The sequence below is a fragment of the Perna viridis genome, chromosome 12 (assembly GCF_037379345.1).
Source record: "Perna viridis isolate PV_CMFRI_1.1 ecotype Kerala chromosome 12, ASM3737934v1, whole genome shotgun sequence".
NCBI classification, from domain to species: Eukaryota; Metazoa; Mollusca; class Bivalvia; order Mytilida; family Mytilidae; genus Perna; species Perna viridis.
The window spans coordinates 33,064,510-33,086,995 of NC_142456.1; the positions used below are offsets into that span (position 1 = coordinate 33,064,510).

At 32.1% G+C, this 22,486-nt stretch overlaps 1 protein-coding gene across 3 annotated transcripts; it reads right to left on the bottom strand.

The window, feature by feature from the left end:
* Positions 1 to 4,117: 4,117 nt before the first annotated feature.
* On the bottom strand, positions 4,118 to 12,934 carry LOC148602106 (uncharacterized). Of its 3 annotated transcripts, none has more exons than XM_088556073.1 (11): positions 12,853 to 12,934; positions 11,511 to 11,552; positions 10,725 to 10,810; positions 9,896 to 9,967; positions 9,534 to 9,642; positions 8,866 to 8,960; positions 7,087 to 7,155; positions 6,767 to 6,878; positions 5,989 to 6,159; positions 5,670 to 5,687; positions 4,118 to 5,381 (listed from the first exon to the last, which is right to left on the bottom strand). In XM_088556073.1, the coding sequence occupies exons 1-11, from the start codon at positions 12,866 to 12,868 to the stop codon at positions 4,135 to 4,137; spliced, it is 2,037 nt and encodes a 678-aa protein (XP_088412199.1). In that variant the 5' UTR covers positions 12,869 to 12,934; the 3' UTR covers positions 4,118 to 4,134. The 3 variants fall into 3 exon arrangements, with proteins under 3 accessions (XP_088412199.1, XP_088412197.1, XP_088412200.1); XM_088556071.1 differs by lacking the exon at positions 12,853 to 12,934 and adding an exon at positions 12,282 to 12,315; XM_088556074.1 differs by lacking the exons at positions 5,670 to 5,687; positions 12,853 to 12,934 and adding an exon at positions 12,282 to 12,315.
* Between the last annotated feature and the right edge of the window lie 9,552 nt (positions 12,935 to 22,486).

The window sequence follows — 22,486 nt, forward strand, 5'->3', positions numbered from 1 at the left end:
CATGAACATCTTTTCATTTATACCAAAATTAAAATGTCTGTTAAAATAACATTTTTCTATTCAAAATGATAAGCCAAGATTTTTTTATATTAAATTTGCCTTGATTAAATATCAAGTCACATGGTGACCTTGACTGAATATTATTTGAAAATAGTTAATTGAATTATTTTACAACCAAACAGAAAATATCCCTCCTTAATAACCTTAAATCATCTGTCTGTCATGCCCTTCCCTCAGACAATTTTGCAATGAAAAAGTTTCAGAGATTTCGCATGTAAATAGATATTTTTTAAAATAAGAAACATCATAAGGAAGTAGACCTAGGGTAAGGGACACAACTCTTGCAAATCACTGGAACGCTTGTATTCTAACATTTTACATCATTATCATGTAAGCATCAAAATAACTTTGATTAATTTCATTCTGTTTCAAATGAAAGCCTTAGAGGCTTTGATGGAATTGAATATGATACAAACATACCACTTATTTCAAGAGTTTTGTCCTTACCCTAGGGCTACAGTAAAAGGAACAATTTGCCAATTCGTATGATCGAACTCAAATTATGCGTCTTAGTATCAGTGATACTGATTAGATATGTTCTCCTGGTCCATCAGAAATCCCGCATAGACAATGATTACTTGTTAAACTTCATTTAAAACTTTAAATTTGTGGCATACATGAATAAATTCCCAATGAATAAATAAGAGCGGCCCCACAATTAAGCTCCTTAATGCAGTTGTATAGATAGACAGAGGCAACGATATGAAATATAATAATAAATTAAATTCAAAGGAAAATAAGACAAAAATATTTTATTAAACGGTCACCAAACGAACTATAGGAATGTCTGAGAAATGAATTATATATAAATGTATAAAATTTCAAAACCTTAGTCTTTCTTACTGGTCTATTTTTGTGGTATATAAAATGAAAACAAATCAGTTTATGTATTTGTAGGACAAGCTAATATAATGAAGAGCTATTTACCTTAATCTTTAGTTGAGGAAGCACATTCAATTCTGAAAGTCATCTTCAATCTGATTTGTTTTGTGTACGAAACTAATATGTAAGAATATGTTTAAAGATACATGTGTTTGATGACCCTTTAGGCAATGGCCGGAGATATGCGAGGTCAAACATGAGTATTTAACCCAATCCTCAGAAAATTTGGACATATGCTATTTAACTAAAATTAGATATTTATGTCTAGGTATCATACGAATTGATCCATCTACACAACAAGAATAATAGTATTATAGCATAAAGAAATCTTAAAGAGTTAGAAACTTGCCAATTCGAGAACGAAATAAAAGTAGATAAAGGAACAAAGAACAATAAAATTAATTAAGTCTATTTGATCTTTGTCATATTACTTAAATGCTAATCAGTAAGCCCATTTTCCACAAAATTTGCAAACTGTCATTTAAATTACGTGAACAAGGATTTACATTTGAATTTATCTAGGTCTCTGTCCGACCAGTCTTTAGACAAAACAAAATACAGGAGGTTATTTAAGGATGTCAAACGTAGGCCCTTATTTCTAAATCAGAAACAGTTATAAACTACAAAATCAGTATTAGTTTGTTATCTAGTTTTTCCAAAACTTATTTTACAGAAGTTTTATGGTCGTCATCATGAACTCGTGGGTTGTTATGGTTTATCCATCTGCAACATGAAAACTGATTTTTTCAACGGTTCATAGTTTTCCTTTCCTCGTTTGCCTACCCCGGACTTGACTTTTATGAGCAACTCGGCGGGTGTTTATAGAAAATCAGAGGACGCTTACCCTACCGGTGCACCTGGTCCATGCTCCTAGCAAAAGACTTTAACCCCGCCACATTCTTTTGCGCCTGTACAAGTCAGGAATTTATCGCCTCTGTATGTCTTGTTTTGTTCCCACCATTAGTTTATTTCGATATTACTTGAGTAATTATGGGTGACTCTTTTGTTGTACCTGTGTATATTAATGTTTTGGGCTAATTGATGGCTTATCTGTAGCGTGAGGGTTTCCTCGTTGTTCATTGAAGTCCAATGGGCTTTTTTGAGTTGACATTTACCTCCAGGCGGGGTTGTTGTTTCTTGGAAATATTCACCATACCTATTCGCGGTATAATATATCCAATATAATTGCAAATTCGGAAGTGTTTTAATTAAATACAAAAGTACATAATAACAGGGAAGCAATTCCTATCATGTGACACTAGTTTTGATTTTATACGGAAGAGTACTTAATGGTACACCTAAGTCAATTACTGGAATATCGGTAACAGGTAAAAATATATCTTAATTATCATGTTCACAAGACACATTATATCTTCATATCAGAATGGCCAGTGACATTATATATGCTAGTTTAGAAATTACCTGAAGAAAAATAAATTACTTTTTAGGTTCATGGACAGGTTAGATTTATGACAACTGGTACATGAAAATCCACTATAAATTCCATATCAGGACTAAGGAGTGACTACACACTTTGTGACAGTCAGAAAAAAGTGTGGTTAATCTGAAAAGAGTAAAAATACATATACATTACTCTTACAGCATACTTTCCCTATAAAGGGCTTCTTTATTTGGAAAGACTATTAAAATCTCCGGTAACACTTGACATGCTAAAAATAATTATAAGTAGAAAGCAGGAAATGATTTTGATAGCTACATGTTGTTTTCATGCGTGACAGTAAGAGACAGTAAGAGAAAATAATAATAAAAAAAAATCTGTTATTTTAGCACGTTGAAATAACAATAAAAATGTTAACTTTCACGTAGACACGCGAAACAAGAAAATAATAATAATAATAATAATTATTATTATTATTAATAATGCATTTATATGATACTCTTTTCCTAATATCATGTTGAGGCTAGGATTATTTGACTGCTACAAGGAATGATGAGAATTTGAGGAATTTCATGTGGGAAATTGTAAAAACTTTAGTTGTACATATACATAGCAGTTATTAAATACAAGCTTACAGATGTACCAACCAAAAACAAAGAAAATAATCATGGTGATGTTCTATGGGTAGGAAGCAAGCGTCCACAAATCTGTTAATTTGATATTTTACGTAATAAATTGATAGCTATTATACCATTGCTTACTTTCCTTTGGAACAACAACGTTACGCAAAATATCTCAATTGACCATCTCATGAGATCCCAGAGGTTGATATGCTCGGTGTACTATAACTCTCGAATGAAGAAACATGTGACAAAAATGTATTTATTTTGAGTAAATGAAGAAAAAACCTTTAATTTCAAAAATGCGGCAATTTTTATACAAAGTAATTCATTATAGGTACAACGTATTTAACGTTAAATTCTGAAGGATAACCACTTTACATTGCTGTTTACCGGACAGTAACATAAAATTTATCATGCGTGCTCTAGAATGGTATAAATTTTCCAATAACACCATATACCACCCGTCCATTTCCCATTTCGCATTTGTCCTGTCCGAATTCCCATTCATATTTGTTCTGTCCGAATTCCCATTCATATTTCATGTGGTTGAACTTCATATGTTTATATTCTTCAACATTTAAACCTTGATTTTTGATATATTTTTCATATCAATAAATACTTTGAAAACATAATTTTCTATCTCCCCCATTCAAACTCCCCATCCCCCCACACTCTCCCCCTTCCCCATCCCAATTCCCCTATCTCCTTATTTCCCAAATCTCCTCATTCCATATTTCCCCATACATCATAGAATGGGAAGGTTACCTCATACAACTACTGTACAAATGAGAGTTTTATCATCAGTAATTATGATCTTTTGCATGTATATTTTGGAAACAGGACGGACAAACAACAACAGTAATTAATCCAAAACTTGTCACATATTCTAAATTATTTGAATATTGATTGCGATACATCACCATAACAACAACGAAATGCTAAGCACCATTCAAAGACAATAAAGTTGTATTTGAGTATACATGGAATATGAACAAACGCTATCCAAACCGCACACCATTTTGTTGTTAAATTTAAATACCCAGCCATAATTACTACTCTATACTGCCTATTTTAGCATTTTAGTCTCGAAAATTCGTAAGTAGTATAATACTGAGTTTTTATTACGTGTATATAGTAAAAATAACAAGCTTAGTTACGATATCAAACATTTTAATGGTTATCAAAATTAAATCCTCCAGGATAAGCATATGACGTAGATGAAGTCTTGCCATACCCATAAACCAGTACACCAAACTTTACGTTTGGATCAGTGTGAGTAATTGTGTAAGCTGATTCATTCATGTCAAGTGGAACTGATATACTAAGATATTGTTCTCTGAATCTACTGATTGGCGTTCTGTCAACTGCATGAAATAGAAGATTACCTCCATTAATTCGAAGGCCATTTTCGTCGTCGGACTGTTTGAAAATGACAGTGATGTAACTGTTGAACTTCAAAGTAGAAGGTGTCGTTACTACATAGTTGTTCGAATATTGGTTTATTGCTGGTAGCAATGTCATGAAAGGGGCATGACTTTCGTTTCCTGTGCTTTCATATTTTGTATAAAGTGAGACCATTACGTTACGTTGAGCGTTGATAAAGTAACCAAAGTTTTTTAATGAAAGCTCATTGACAAATTCTTTGTATATGCTTTGGTAAAACCCATCTTTTCCTGTTATATATACAGTTGCAAAATGATCATCTGGACTGGGAATTACTCTCAATATGATGGTCTTTGCCCCATAAATCTTAGGAACAATGTACTGCATGGAGTATTTTTCGACCGGTATGTTCATTTCAATTTCATAATTTGGGGTCCCTACTTTAATGTAGGTTTCCATATTTCCACTAAAAACGGAAATCGGTGCATCAGCTGATATTACTCCACCTGTAGTTATGATGGTGTCATCCGAGGAGAAAAAAGCAGTCTCACCAGCATACTTGATATGAACAGTGGTGGTCGAATTTTTTCCTGCCTGTAAACCAGCGCGAACATAAGTATTGTCTTGCGTCGCAACAACACCAACCATCTTTGTCCCGGAAGGATATGCTGCAACAACATATTTTGAGCCAATGTTTCTAATTGGGATAGCGCTATAACCTTCACCTGATAACGAGTTATAGTCACTTACTGCAGCAACAAATATTGGTTTCCTTGATGTTATCTGTATTCCAGTCGGAAATTTGTTTCCGTTGTGAACACCTTGGCCATAGTTCTGGAATATGTCTACAGGTAAAGTTGTTCTCATTGCATGTTTATACGATTGTCCAGTACGTTTGAAAAATCCTACTTTACTTGTTATTTCAACATTGAAGTCTGCATAAGGGGACGTTATTAGAAGTTCTATTGTTTTATTAGCGGCTAACATATTCGCATTTGGCATGTAAGTTATGACGAAGTTGTTACCATAGTGGCCTGAAAGAAAAGGAGAGAGATGGAAGCATAAACATTATGAATCGCTCATTTATGTAATGTTAGTATTGTAGTAAGCATTTTTAACTATAAATTTAAACCTATTAAATTCAGAACGGGATGATAAGAAAATTGTATGTAATGACTATAAAAACAGCTATACAATTGTCAGACCATAAATCACTTTTTATAAGTTATTTGGTTCTTGACTAAATCTTCAAGTTAGAACAAAACAATGACATATTGCAACATTTTTTTTTGGTTATACAAAGAAATTAAACAAAAGCATACCCTCTCCAGCTACAAATTCTGAAAATAAAATAATGCCAGCAAATTAATTTAAATTCATTTTTTTTAAGGTTGCTTCCAAATTAATAATTCAGAATCAGCTTTTTGGCGAAAGTTTCGAAACTGTTAAATTCTTGTACAAAATAAAATTCAAACCAAATTAAAAAGTCTATAGCCCTTAAAAGTAAAAACAAAAATTAATAAATATATACGGTATAGTTTAATTCGGTGTTTGGTAACTATAAATTCAATTTAGCGTATCGATGGAGCTAGAAGTTCTGAACGAAAATTACCCCCTCCTATTATTGAAAATGGAACATACCACCATTTGTAGTGAAGTAAGAATGCCAGTCTGACGTAGTTTGGTAATAACGTGTAGAGGAAGGATAATTCCATTGTTTGGTAGTATGTGTATTCCATGGAACAGTTGTGTAATCAATGGAATATGGTTTTGTGAATGGTAATGTATATCTTGTCACGCTATTTTTGTAACCTGAATAATCGAGAATGAAGTGCACGTGTACTAAGAATAAACCTAATTGAGGACAATATATGCAAAAGTTAAATCAAAATGAAAATGTTCAGAGAATAACGACTTTGAGAAAAATATGGACACACATTACATAGAAAATGAACTAAAAATGAAGTAAAAATAAAAGATAATTGAGCAACACTAACTCCACTAAAACAGTGAGAACAGACCAGGTGTCCGGGGCAGACGAAAAACTATGAAACAGTGAATAAATCGGTTATCATGGTACAAAAATAAACATCAGAACTGTTCTCGAGTTGATCATGAAATGAAGACCAAATCCTACTTGTGGTATTTGTAGTATTAGCTTTGATCGTGTAGCAATATAGTTTTAAAACATACCTAAGTAAGCTATTTCATATCTATAGATAATTCTATAATTTTTATTCTGATCTGTGTATACCAAAAAGACTCATGACAGCATATTTTTTTAGGCATCTTTTCATTTGCGTATTTATTCTTGTATTAATGCTGTTATCAAACGAACAAATCCTTTAGTCCAAAAGGAATTTGGTATGGCTAAGCCTATTTATATCTTCTTGATGTATGTTAGAAAAGGTACACTCACAATTACTATTACACAGATCTCCACTGCAGCAAGCTGTGCATATAGTCGTTGTGACTCTCTTCTGATTCACGGTACGCTTGCCAAATATTGTCCCAGTTTTCGTGTTGCACAACTGTAGCATTAAACATCGCAATCATGTTTACAAATAAAATAATCTTGTACTTTTTTAAAATGTGTATGTACACAATATAAAAAAAGATTGACATTATGAGATGCACTAAAGTTCAAATAAACGGGTGAAACCCATTAAAGAAGTTGTGACATATTTAAGTTTGTGAAATATGATTAAAAGTATATTCAATTATTTGAAATAAACTTACATGCTTGGAAAGACAGTTTGTTGTATAAAATATATCTCCAAACTCTTCCTTTTCTTCAATATGACAAATCTGAAATAGGAAACATGTAATCACACAATCAGGACTATACGTTTGCTTTCGTTGCTACTCTATATACTTTTGTATTCTTATACGTATTCAAAATAACGGGATACTAAAAGTGACACTAATGGAACGATTACATATTACAGTACCTAAGATTTGCGACGATAAAAACGCAAAAAACAAACAGAAAAAAACAACAAAAAAAGAAAAAAAAAAAAAAAACGAACAAAACGATAAAAAAAAAAAAAACCAAACAAACACCCCCCCCAAAAAAAAAACAAAACAAAAAACAAAAACAAAAACAAAACAAAACAAAACAAAACAAAAACCAAGACAAAACAAACCAAAAAAAATGAATAACAATTTATTTTCTTTTATATTTCATAATGCACATATACCTCAGACATTTTCATAATTTTTATATGATATAATTTACTTTATATTTCATTTAAATATTTCGGTATTGACGACGGCGTGTAAAGTGCTAAACTGATATAATAACAAGGTATGTGCTATTCGGTCACAGCGCTTGATCAGAAAAAAAACCAGCTTTCAAACCTCTCGATAATACAAACAAATATTAGTCATCTATTAATACGATAAACTTCGATTTCAGCAAACATGTTTCAAAGAGTATAATTTCATAAAAAAATAGCGCCAACCTACTAGGAGCTCAGGATTCCAAAAACAAATTGTATTAAAAAAGGATCCGAAACCACATTTATCCAAACAGGCACCCAAATTCATCACCACAAAATTATTCCAGGTGCAAGTAATGCAGCCTCGGTATATAAGGATTTTTCAATTTTGCGGTAAATAGGCAATGATATAATTCAAGTAAAACAATTCAGACCTCTTGATGGTAAATACTCTCAGAAATCATTATACCACATCAATAGTACCTATAGTCCATTTGATTTATGTAGGATTATGAAAAATCTTTAAAAATCTAATTTTGTCAAAATAAAAAAAGAATTGGCTAACACATTTTTAGTATCATACAAACTCATGATGCATTTACTGAAAGCTTTCATATAGAAATAAAACAACAGTTTCCTTTTACCCTTAATGTAAAAATTTCAATTTAAATGTCCATATTTTTGTAGGACTAGGTAACAGTAACAGCCATTTTAATATAAATAAAAACAAAAAAAAAAACGTGTGCTTTTGGTCTATTTCAAGTATGACATGTGATGATCTATTTTAAATATCAAAAGACCGCAATGGATTGACCACAGGTCAAGCTAAAAATATACCAAAGGCACATGGTTTTTGTTTTTGTTTACATTAACTTGAGCCATTCCTTCTACCTGAGCACTTCTACAATATAAGATTAAAATTTTGCATTAGAGGTAATTAGAAACTTTTTTTATTTTATGATTACTTCTTTGGTAATTGTATTCAGAGTTCGTTTACTTATGTTACTTTGTATGTATGATTTTAGTTACTTTATGTTCTTTGTTGTGTACGTCTGTTTTCCATGTCTGGTTTTTGTCCCTGGATTACATTCTTTTGATTACCGCTATAATCTTGGTTCCCTTGATTACTCTTTTTGACAATCCAATGATAGAATCTTTCGTATTATGTTAGAAATGTTTTTGTCAAAATTCTAATAAATTCTAACGACAAACTTATTCATACAGATTTTTTTTCATAATTCTAAATTAAATGGACTATAACAATGGTAATTTAAAGGCAGTTTAAATGGTGACTTACATCGTCTCTACCACAGACTTCTATTTGATCACAACGTTCAGGGTTTCTAGTTTGTGCACAGTTAAAACATATAGGTCCTCTGTCATTTGGATAACCTAAAAGGAAATTATCAAACTTAATTTGTTATTTCATACGCAACCCCCTAAAAAAAACAAGAACAAAAACCAAAAACAAAAATAAAAAACAAAAACAAAACAAAACAAAACAAAACAAAACAAAACAAAAACAAAAACAAAACAAAACTTATTCCACTGATTTTGGTCATCATAAAATTCACGCATGAGCTTCTCTATGGAATAAATATTCAAACAGCTTCCTTCTGTGATATTAACCATTTCTGTTTTCGACTTGTTTGGCTTAAATACGGCAAAGTCCTACGTTACAGCGCATGTTATGTTTTCAGTGTTATATGAAAGCGCTATGGTTCTCTATTTAGTTGATATTATCAGGAGATGTATGCCTGTTTAGTACAGATCACGATGCTGACGGAGTATAGTTACGTCAAAATTGCAGTGTTTGTTTAGTACAATTTCTGCACTATGAATCAACTCTACCATTGATTTGATTTGTTACAGACTAGTACTAATTGTTGGATCTGATTTAGTTATTGTTTGCACATTTGACGTATTGTTTTATATAGTTAAGACGATATAAATATAAATTGTCACCTATTGCTCCACAGCCTTCAACATTACAGAGGTTTCCAGTACAGCACTTTGAACAGATATTCTGACCCACTTTTGTTGATCCAGCTCTTGTTGTGACAGATGTACATAACTTGAAAACATATAACGGATATAAATTGAAAATGAACCATACAGCAAATTTATGATCGTTTGTATGCCTTACGCATAAAAGTTAAATCAATTATGCATTCGGACTCAATAGTCATCACAAAATGGTTCATGCTTATTCTAACTAGTGATTCTACCTGTCCATTCAAACAACCCATGTATGTCGCAAAAAAGAAAAAAAATTCCGGATGGAATTTGAATAATTATTTTTGTTATTATTAATACGTTATAATTACCTCCCTTGATTTACAACCAACATTGTACAGAGTTTCTCCATCATCACCAGTAAATTGTTCTAAATAACAGACCTAAATTTAAAAAAAGTTCACTAGTAGCATTTAGTTTATACATAGCAGTATTCCACAAAAATATTTAAAATGCTTCAATGCTTTTATTTATTCTTACGTTTAAAATGGTACTAACGTTTTGCTTCTTGCATGACATTTTATCTGTTTCGCTGATATCTTGATTGGTCTCTTGTTTTGTTTTTATTGTAATTAGTTGCAGATCCCAATTCTTTTGCTTCATGTGCTCCTTACCATATATCACTTTAATGATTTGATTGATCCACAGTAATTGTAAGTGAAATTGTATTTTTTACATTTTATTGAAATATATATAAGTATATCATAATGCAATAAAACAGCTAGTTCGGCAGAAGGGAAAATATGTCTGTTAAGGAGGTATACATTGGGTAAGCGCCACAACTCATTACAAATCATTGGAACGTTTGTATGCAGCAATTTACATCAATCTCATTTAGGCATCAAAGTAACCTGGGATGATTTCATTCCGTTGGAAAGGAAACGCTTCATAGGTTATGATGAAATTGAATATGATACAAACATATAACTGATTTCTAGTGTTATGATGACCCTTAAACTAGGTCTACCCCCTTAAAGGTTGAATACTTCGAAAAATATGGTAGGATTGTAGAAATATCTATTGAAAATAGTTTTTACCTTGAGTTAATTGGACAATGTAAAGTTTCACGGTGCTCCTGTTAAATTTTCCATAAAAATCTAGTGTAGGTAGGGAAACACATACACTTTTATTTGTCCTTACCTCATGGGAGTCACATGTTGTTCTTCCATGACAATGACGAGGAGAAATAACTCTGTCACATTTTAAGCAATGCAATGACAATGAAACTGAAACATACAAAACGACCCATAAAAATGCACCACGTATTTCAGTAAACACTGTTACATTGACAAATTGCTGACGAAATGTACGTACATGTATCTAATAGAAATGTATATCCGTTTCATGATAAAATACACTAGGGTTGTCTCTTTTTTTACCACAAATAGTTCTTTGCATTTAGCCGCACTTTTCAAGCATATATACACATTCTACTATTCTGGCTCCCTGGTCAATATCATAAGCGACCCAAGGATCGCTAAAAATGTAGGCTCAGGTCACCAGCGACGGATTTACACAACATATGAGCACATTGCTGCTTATGAAATAAAATAAAAACAAAGATGGACTTAATCATTGTGGATTTTTATCAAAATATAATATAATTGATATAAAAAACAAATATTTAGACGTTTCTTTTTTAAATTTGAATATCGTAACGGATAAAAGTAAATAAAATAATACCATTTAGGATTAGCTAATCAAACGACAAAGTACGACACTGGTGATCCGGGGTTATACACGAAACGTATGGAACGGAAATATTACCCGGGCTACCAGGTTACCCATTCTACCAACTCTAAGCTTTTATTCAAGCATTAAGATCGTTTGCTAGTCTGTGTACGTAATGTAAACATTAGAAAGCATAACACACAACTAAGGTTGTTTCGTAGGATATACGTAAGACGTTCATTTATATATACATACCTTCAAAAAGACAAATTGTCAGGTACAATGTTAACAATACTCCTGAAAGCAAACTAAGAATGTTAATAAAATAAATCATTGGAAATGTTAATCTGATCGTTTTTCTGTAAAGTAGATTCAATAAATACTAAGGTAACATTTACATTACAATCCATGAGGGTCTGATTTCATTCTGAACTGATCAATGTTCATAGCTTACAACTTTGGATATATCGGTCCACCGACACTCGGTTCCCAGATAAAATCCATTACACCAAGAACAACAACAAACATGTCTATAACTATGAGGCCGCCGAGGTTATTTTATGTTTTTACGCATTACAGAGGACGCTTACCCTACCGGTGCACCTGGTCCATGCTCCCAGTTTTTAGTGGAGTCCGAGTTGCTCATTTACTTTTGTTACTTTGTATGTATGATTTTAGTTACTTTATGTTCTTTGTTGTGTATGTCTGTTTTCCATGTCTGGTCTTTGTCCCTGGATTACATTCTTTTGATTACCGCTATAACCTTGGTTCCCTTGATTACCCTTTTTGACAATCCAATGGTAGAATTTTTAATCATTTATCTTTTTGAATATGTTCGTCACAAATAACTAATATTACGACTACAAGCTGTACGTACATGACTTCATTTTATTTCAGAACTTCAACGAAAATCTAATGACATCAAAATCACCCCAAATATTTTGACGGATATTTTCGAATAACTTGTAATATACGAAAGAAAGTGAGATTACTGCTAATGAATCACAGAAATAAAGTATATATTACCAATCAACCTGCATGACATCACAGTTTACTAACTTTCCACGCTTGACATGTTTCCATTAATATATTTACCTAGATTCGTCGAAGTAAAAATATTTCAAGTAAGGGCAATTGATAAACACCACTTGGAACAGCGATAAATTGTACAAACGAATGTTTAAGGAAGTAGACCTAGGATAAGGGAAACAACTCTTAAAAATCATTGGAGCGTTTGTATTCAGCATTTATCATCAATCTTATGTAAGCATCTAAGTAACTTCGATTCATTTTATTCTGCTTCAAATAAAAGCTTGAGAGGCTTTGGTGAAATTGAATATGATACAAATATATCACTGAGTTATGCCCCTCACCCTAGGTCCACCTCCTTAAAATATCTAAGTATATCCAAATGTGACATGTATCATTCTTTTCCCAAATGCATTTTTATTTAAATTTTGAGTTGTCGCGCTTAGAATGACATTTCAAACATTTGCGACTGACGAAGTCTCAATACTTTGGTTGTTATATGCTTCTTCGTTTTGTGAACTTCTAAGGTTAATTTGTTTAAATGATTTTAAAATAGTTGACGTCCTACCTGTTCTGACCTCCATTCTTTACAATTTTGATAAAACTTGTCCTATCAAACATGACGTATTCATATTTTGATAAGAAGATATGGAGAACCGAAAGACTTTTGTGAGTACTTATATGTATAAGTCAAGATACTGGGGATTTGTGGATTTTCTTTTTCAAACGAAGTGGACATTTTCGACCAGATAACAGACACCGTTTTTTTCACATTTGCCCCAAAAACAACATTAAAAAAAGTTGATAACCCTTTCTGTTGTATAGGTATAAAGTTACGATCTATTTTTTATTTAAAAGAGTGATCAAGGGAACCAAAATTATACCGGTAATCAAAAGAATGTAATCCAGGGACAAAGACCAGACATGGAAAACAGACATACACAACAAAGAACATGAAGTAACTAAAATTATAAATCATAACAAATGAGCAACTCGGACTCCACTAAAAACTGGGAGCATGGACCAGGTGCACCGGTAGGGTAAACGTCCTCTGTTTTTCTAGAAACACCCGCCGAGTTGCTCATAAAAAGTCAAGTCCGTGGTAGACAAACGAGAAAAGGAAAACTATGACCCATTGAATAAATTAGTTTTAATCGTGCAGATGGATACAGTATAACGATCCACGAGTTCATGATGACGACCATAAAACTTCTGTAGTGTTGACTTCAATCTTGTAGCAACATAACCCTGTTCCAGAAGCCTATTTGTTAGAGTTCTAGTGCGATACAAAAAGTCTGCATAGTTTCGGCAAGCTCTGGCATAACGTATGAGTTGTGATATGAACACTCCTTACGCGGGTGCTGAAGGGATGTTGCCACAGATGAAAGGAAAGTTGACAATTTTGAATGAAAAGTCATCACGTTTGTCGTAAAGTTTGGTCGATAGTTTTCCCTTATTATCGATTTCTAAGTGTAGGTCAAGATATGAGGCTGACTTCACAGTGTCTGTAGTATCCGTTATCTCAAGTTCTTTGGGGTAGATGCGACATATCAAATCCCCGAAATTAGGATTGTTTAAAGATAATACATCATCTATATAGCGGAAACTGAGATTAAAGGATCTAGCTAAACGATATTCTTACTTTCGGATCAGATTCAGCTATAAAGTCAGCCTCATAAGAGTGAAGGAAAAGGTCAGCAAGTAAAGGAGCACAATTTGTTCCAAAACACGTCCACCACACTGGACAAATATGGACGATTAGAAATTCCAGCATTTTGTAAACATCTTCCTCTGTATATTTGGAAGATGATTTGGAATTATTTCTTATAATAATTTTATTTGTATGTATAATAAATATTTTGTGAAGTGTTTTAGTTCATAAATAAAAAAAATGAATAAATGAACACGTTTAAAGATAAAAAGGTACTACATACAAACAAACAATAAATAAAAAAGTAAAACGAGGGCCCATGTCTGTTTCCCATGTCTGGTCTTTGTCCCTGGATTACATTATTTTGATTATCGCTATAACCTTGCTTCCCTTGATTACTCTTTATACTTTTTTACATTTTATTTATATTTTATTTGTATGTAGTTCCTTTTTACCCTTTTAAGGTTGTTACTATTCACTTATAAATTATTCTTATTTTTCTTATTTAATAATAACTACACACTACACAATCAATCGTTTTCGATCTACATATACTATATTTGTACCTTACGATATTTCTTTGTGTACTTTTGTATGAAACCATACGTTCATGTCCCACTTAAATCCATCAAATCCAGAACGATAACTTTTGTTAAAATGTCAATTTCTTACATACTCTATATTTTTCTTAATGAAAGTGAAACAGCTATACGACAAACTAAGGCTTGCTATTTGGTCAGAAATTGTTGCTGAGTTATGAATAGAAGTCACTTGGAGGAATTTTTGACATGCACGAACCAACTCTGATTTTTATAAAGACGACTGATAATTAAATATTTTCGCTTATAATCTGTTTATTGAATAATGTAGCATAACATTTTGTCAGTTGCCAAAGAATTGTTTAACATCGAACATTGCCCCTATCAAACACCTATCGTTTTTATCATAAATCAAAGTAAGATCTATTTTGATAATATACAGATATAAACAGTCATTTAACCTGATGTCATAAATAACATTTAAAGGGGGTAGAGGTAATGATAATAAAATTAGAAATTGGGGTGGGGTGGGAGGTGTGCAATACTGTTGTTGCTCAGCGACAAGGCAGATTAATACGCATTGTATGATTCTTTTTTTTAAAAGCAGTCTATTGTAAAGAGACTCAAAAGTAGTATACATTACAGTACTCCAAAGATAATTCATGAATGAACAACGTGATATGAATCCTTTTAAAGCAAAGAAGGCGTACTGGTAAAGCGTTTGTTTGAACAGTTTCATTTGATTTTACAAGAAATACAGAATTTCTATCTTTTTTGTAATAAACCTACACGTTATTTCTTATGTTATAAACCGATTTAAACATCGTTGTTACCCATAATGATTCTGTTTTTAATCTGTAAACAATAGGAATATTAGTTATTATGTCAACCGCAATATTGTTATATGAAGTTTTTTAGTGGATTTATTTTAGAAAAAGCCGGCATTATTACCTTAAGTCCCCCTTTTAACTAATGATAGGCGATGAAAACAGACGAAATTTTCAATGAACCAAAGTAAAACAGGTACTAGCTAAATTGAATTGATGTGTTCAAAAATGTAGCAATTTATGTTTCTCATAAAAAAATCAAATAGATATAGAAATTCAACAAAACAATTGAATATTGTAGAATGTATATATAGATAATTTTTTTTTTCAGATTTGATTGAGCGTCGTTAAAAGCTATTAAAAGACGTCAGATGTTTCTAAATTTAATACCGAACATACTATGAAAAAAAATGAAAAACTCTAAAAAAAAAAAAAAAAAAAAAAAAAAAAAAAGAAACACAAAATGAAAAATGAGCCCAATTTGGGAGGGTCAAATTTAAAAATGACGACTCATATTATTAAAATATAATACATTATTTTCTAATCATTGCATCCTAGCATTTACAGGGGATCGATCAGTGGTTACTAAACATATTCCTGTAAGTATGGATTTTTATGTACTGGAATCTGTAAAAAACAAGCACCATTGCAAAATAATGTATCATGCTCAGATAACAGCACATCAATATGACAATATTGGCACATAGTTCTTGTCTATTGCAGACAAACTCTTAATTAGCAAAAAGCGAGTTCAAATTTATAATTGAGCGACAATGAAAAAGTGAGTTTTCTCCATTTGAAGGTGCAATAGCAATGCATTTCATATTGTTTACACCTCAAATGACTAATACTTAAGGTAGTAGATCTGGGATATCCCCAAAGTTTTCCATAATTCAATTTTCTTTGAATTTGTACATGATATTACACTAACTGTGGTGTATCATTTGTCAATTTTTAAGAAATATCACCATTCGGTTTTTAAACAATGAGGACAAAAACATTGCTATTTTTAGAAATCTGAATCATTTGCCTAACTGAACAATATCTTGTGTTTAAGGGTCCTTTGACTATATAGTTAAATAAAAAACTCAATATTAAGTCAAATTCACTTTAAAAGGATTAAGATATCAGATTTAACATGAAATTTCATTCTGTCTATTTTGTAGACGAGATACTAGGTTCAACGATTTGCTTATATAAAACCTCTATTTTGGGAAAAAAATCCATTAATCAATTTTCGTACAAAACAGATATTTTATGGACTATTCATACAAGTTCCCACCTTATAAAAATAAAATCCTCAATATACCCATTTGAAACATTTAATCAATACTTCAAAAGAGCAGAGTTACTGTGGGCAGGCATCTTTGATGTTGTTCCATAAGATGAATCATTTCTTATAGTTTTTTTCCCCTTTAACATCAGTATCACTTTGAAGCGTCCATATTAGGAGTTATTCAAACGTTCTAATGATTGAAATCCTTTGAATTTGGATTACCTCCCTTACTCCAGGTCTGCTACCTTAAAAGGAAATGAATGCAATTTGTGTTTTTCATATAGCATTTTGACTAAGATGCAAAGACTGGAGTTTTGTTTACAACGTGATTTACCCATTGCTCTATTTACCATGTTTACAGAGGAAAACACTTTTATTTTGTGATGGTTTGCGTGATATCATCAACACACCGATCGAACATTGTCCTTTTGCATTTTTTCATTTAAATTTATCACATGTTGTTCATATTTCATTCAAATATTATCTTTTAAAAGTGATGGATGTTTCCTTTAATGAATAAGATAAACTGCATCTTGCTGAAAACAGCGGTTTTTGTTTCAATATTTTGGTATTGTCGGGATATCTATCTTTGTTAATAACTGCTCTGCGATTTAGTGGATTTAAACGACTGACCAAATGATCAAATTTGGAAGAATCAGAAGAAAAAAAAAATAGATCTGTATTTACTTTACGCCAAATTGATTTCAGTTCAACATAATCATAATCATGTAAACTTTAATAAGCAGAACCCATGGTATACAATACGATTTAAGTAGCACTCCAGCTAAGGATCATGCAAAATGTGATTCATGGGTAAAAAGCCTACATATTTTTATTTTTGATATTTTGTTTGAAATGTCATAGTAAATAGAAAAAAATCATGTGGTTGTTCATATAACCCGTGCTCTCAGGAGATAAAAATTATATAGAATGCACTTTAGATTTCAAAATTAAGGGAGATGACTATGTAAATGGCGCTCAAATACAATAAAATCTACTACATTTTCAATGTCTATTATCTTCTAAGATCAGGCAGATTTAAATGAATAATTACACATTTCATAGTATAGACCCATAAAACAACTTAATTACAAAAATAAAAATATGTAGCCTATTTTGGGGTATATCACATTTTTCAGATTTTGCATGATTCTTACAAAGACAGCCACTTAAGTGTGACAAGAGAAATTCGCCGTTCCAAAAAGAAACAAATAAACACATAAAATGATACACAAAACTCCCCCTTTTGGTTGCCAAGAAAACACGATACTGTAGTTAATTTCTTTGTTTCTGCACAAGTTTTTTTGAACGAAATTAAGACAGGGGTAACGTGAACAAATGAATTGGAAGTACATATCTTCACACAAGTGGTAACTGGTTAATGTATTGCTTACGCCAGTCTCTTAATTATGGGAGGTATGACGACACTAACGTCAATAGATGTCGTACCATTGTCCATTACAGCTCTGTTTTGATATTCGTATATTCTCAATTATTTCTTTCATTTTTGTTTAAAATTAAAAGAAAAAACATAATAAATGATTTTATTCTTGTATTCTCTTTTTAACGAGATGAAAGGAAAAGGGGCGATAAAACACGTGTATACATACCAAATAAAGTAAAAACATTTTCTGATAATTCCTATATCAAAAGCACAAAAGAATTGCTCAAATGCAGATATTCTGTCAACTTTGTAGTTTTTGGTTGCTAGCAAATTGTGTCCTTGTTCAATAAACAACTCTCTATTTAGTCATTTTTAACATTGTTTAACAATAAAACAAATTGTTCCTGTGGTGTGGACATTGTTTTCTTGATGTAATTATGTAAGAAAGAAACAGCATTTATAAATCTCGGCAGATCTTATTAAATGACGAACACTAGTGCACAGTTATGACACCATTATGACGAGATTACAATGATATAATGCCACAAAACAAAACATTCGTTTTCTTCAAATTGTTTTACTATGTTATTGATTATTCATGCTTTTACGAAAAATATGGTATTCATAGCCTAATGTTCCTACTCTTTTTCATGTATAGCCTTTGACAATGGGGAATTAGGAATAATTCCATATAAATTTCGCTTTAAATTGGAGAAAAGTCACTGTAATTGGTATTATGTTTTAGTAATATTCTTAGTAAAAATCAGGCAATGTTTGGCGCATCATTTTTCTGAATTTGGCACTATGCCTCTTATAAATTCAATACATCAAGAAAACAACCGAAAAGCTTTATCAATTCTTTCTAAAGCATCTGTGAATAGATATCTTTAGACTGTTTTTATAGGCAAAAATTGCGGAAAAATTTCCGCTATTTATCCATAGTGCAATGCAACAAAATTTAACCTGTCAATACCTTAAAAACAAAAATTTAACAAACACTTTGAAGCTTTTTTCTGGAATATTGAAGTTGCTTTCTTCGTTTATCCCACCTTATAAACATTCTGCCTGATTCTTAGAAAGAGAAATATTTTATTCATGAAATACTAATAAGCAGAATATAAAAACTTTTTGTTTCAATACAAGAAAAAATATTGGTTCTGTCACAACATTGCTGTCGGGGAATATAGATCCACTAATTGCATGCAAAATGCCATTAATTTGATTGTTTGATTCTCGCTAATAAATGTTTATTTCTCAACATGTAACAATATGTCTTGTTGATATTGCTTTAAAAAAAACATAGTTTGTTGTACAATCTGATAATGAAAGGAATAAAACAATCAAATCAAAACAAATCTCCACTTAGACTGGGAACAAATCGACCTCTGCATTCCGCGAAACACTCGCCGATTTGCAAATGAAGCAAATGAAATTGCACATCCGGGGTAAACAAACGAAAAGAGAAAACTTATGGCACTGTAAACCAAATTATGGAGTAGATAAATAGAGGAGAGTTCATGATTTAAAGATACAAATAAACAAATCACAAGTATTGAAATTTTGACATGATGTACACACGTTTCACAGGGTGAACACTTACTATCTACAGAAGAATCAAATATATAGTGAGATCTGAATTAAAGAAAAAATAATTCTAAAAAAAAAGAAATACTGAAAACCCAAATCTGTCACCGAGAGATTCTATCATGTAAGATACAAGGAATGAATGTCAGTATTTATGTACTTTTAAATGTTTTATATTGCGAAATACTATATATATTGAATAAATAAAACTTGTCTGACCACTGGGTTGGTGCATTCATGTACTCTTGGGGACCTTTGGTCCACTGGCAGTGGCATCGACATGGCGTCCTTAATATTGCTAAAAATAAACCTGGAATATAGATTTGCTCATTGTGTTATCTTAAGGCATGATATTAAATCAACAAGTTAATTTTTTGCCTAGTGTGATATAATGGTATATAGTCCCGTGTTTTATGTCATACATGTAAGAGGTAAACCGATTAAATAAGCTATATATACAGACTTCCTTCAACACAGATAAAATAACAAAAGACGAAAACAACCTTGACTAATAAAAGTAAAAAGTGAAATAATAGCTCAATTGAGACGTTTTTAATACTAGATAAAAAGTTTGGAGGAGTATATATGTCTTACAAATAAGCTTAGGCAATGGCCTTATTTGAAATATATACTGTTTTCCTTCTACGTGACAAAATATTCTATTGAGGTTTCATTAATCTTTGACATCTTTTTAAGACTTGTTTTTTTTTTTGCAAAACAACATCATCTAAGAAAATTATGAAAAGATAAGTACAATCCCGGGAAAACTGATATTAGCTTATGATAAATCTTAACAATATTACTCAAAAGAATATAGTCCAAGGAACGAAAGAGAGAGACAATAAAAACGAAGACAATTTTGATCGCTTAGTATTAAAAAGTAAAAAAAACAGCAAATACGCAGGCAAAAACACGCAGGCAAAAACAAACACACAAAGAAACAAAAGCAAATAGTAATTTGAAGTGAACTAAAGGAAGAAAATAAGAAGACAATTGTTTAAACTGAATTGAAAGAAGGAAGAATGCAAAAGAATATTTGGACATCCCGTCAGATTTAAAAAAAACAGACACATTCCAATGAAGCTTTAATCCACTTTGTATAAGAAAAAATTCGAACTGCATATCTTATCTTATCATATAATGTATTACAGGATACAGGATTTTTAAAGTATGAAGATACTTCAATGAAAGCGCTTCAAAAATAGGGAAGACAATTTTGGAAAAGGCTTGTTTTGCTGTAGTTACGCCACAATAGATAGGTTACCACATCATCGAAACCCCGCTTTCCCCGAAAAAAAAAAACGCAAACAAACAAACAAACAAAAACAAAACAAAAAACAAAAACAAAAACAAAAACAAAAACAAACAAAACAAAACAAAAAAAATAAATAAAAATGAAAAAAACAAGTAAAAAACAAAAAACAAAATCAAAAAAAAAAAAAAAACAACAAAATAACAGAAAAAAACAATTTTTAGATTATTCTCTGTTGATAAATTGCACTTTTTTAACGTGCAGTGGCATATATTTTATTCATTTAGGGATGTTAACCTATTTATGTAAATCCGGTCGTTCCTGCTTCATACTATTCTGTCCCCGTGCAGGTCCGGGTGTTAAAAGAATAGGCCTGCAGCAGCGCTAAGCTTGTCGTAAGAGGCGACTAAATAGTGCTCAGAACCCTAGCCGGGGACTATGACGCTCTGCCCACAGAGCAACTGGGATGTGTGCCCCAGGTGGTGGAATGGGGTACCCCTGGCGTGTTACATGCTAGGGTTGTCAGGCTATAATACGGAAAACCTGACCGCAAACCATAGTGGTGCACCGTGTTGGGAAATATGCCACGTTCCTCGCACGTTAAAGAACCCTACTGTGGTATTCTCCCGGAGTAGGAACCATAGGGCTCCGCCTCAGGAGGCTAAATTGCCCGACCCCACCCACCTCTCCCTATTTCAAGTGGCAATCAAAATTTGTCGTCCCCATTGCCCTTGTGTCCCATCCCTTTTTCATTTCATCATCATTTCATGTTCATTTTATCATCAATTTCATGTTCATCGTCTGGATATAGCTGCAATATTGCTGCTCGGACGTTAAACCCCAACAAATAAACAAACATACTATTCTGAAACGTTCAGTGCTCAGCCAGATTACCAACTCACAAAAGCAATTTACTCTACTCAGTCACATTATACTATTGGTCAATCCACCCAATTGTCTCGTATATGCCGGGTGCTTCCCATAAATTTTGAAGGCTTTGGAATAACTCGGTCTCGGATTGAACCAATGTCCTCTATCAAAGATTTCAACAAGCCATTTTTTGGCTAGTACCTATCGTTAAATGTAGTTATTTCTTATTTAAGGGACATTAAACATGTCGTTACAATATTTACAATAATTTTAAGGTGTTATCATCTTCCACTGTTGTTGAAAAGACTAAATTGCTCGTTAATGTTTATCATTGCATTGATCGGAAGATGAAAGAATAATCAAGGGAACCAAGGTTATAGAGGTAATCAAAAGAATGTAATCCAGGGACAAAGACCAGACATGGAAAACAGACATACACAACAAAGAACATAAAGTAATGAAAATCATACATACAAAGTAACAAAAGCAAATGAGCAACTCAGACTCCACTAAAAACTGGGAGCATGCACTAAGTCCAGCGCCCTAGACCACTCGACCAGCTAGGCTATATAAAATATAGCTTTCGCTGGCCGGGTCATTCCTCTTTGTAGGATTAATCTAGGGCTCTCACTTAGTACACGATGTATGGTAGTACGGGACAGTTCATTTAGGTGTTATTATGTAGGATAGAGTCGTCACATTCTGAGACGTTAGTATAATATTGATTTGTTGTGACATGCATCATTAATGTGATTCTCTATCCTACATAATAACACCTAAATGAACTGTCCCGTACTACTATACATCGTGTAAAAATTC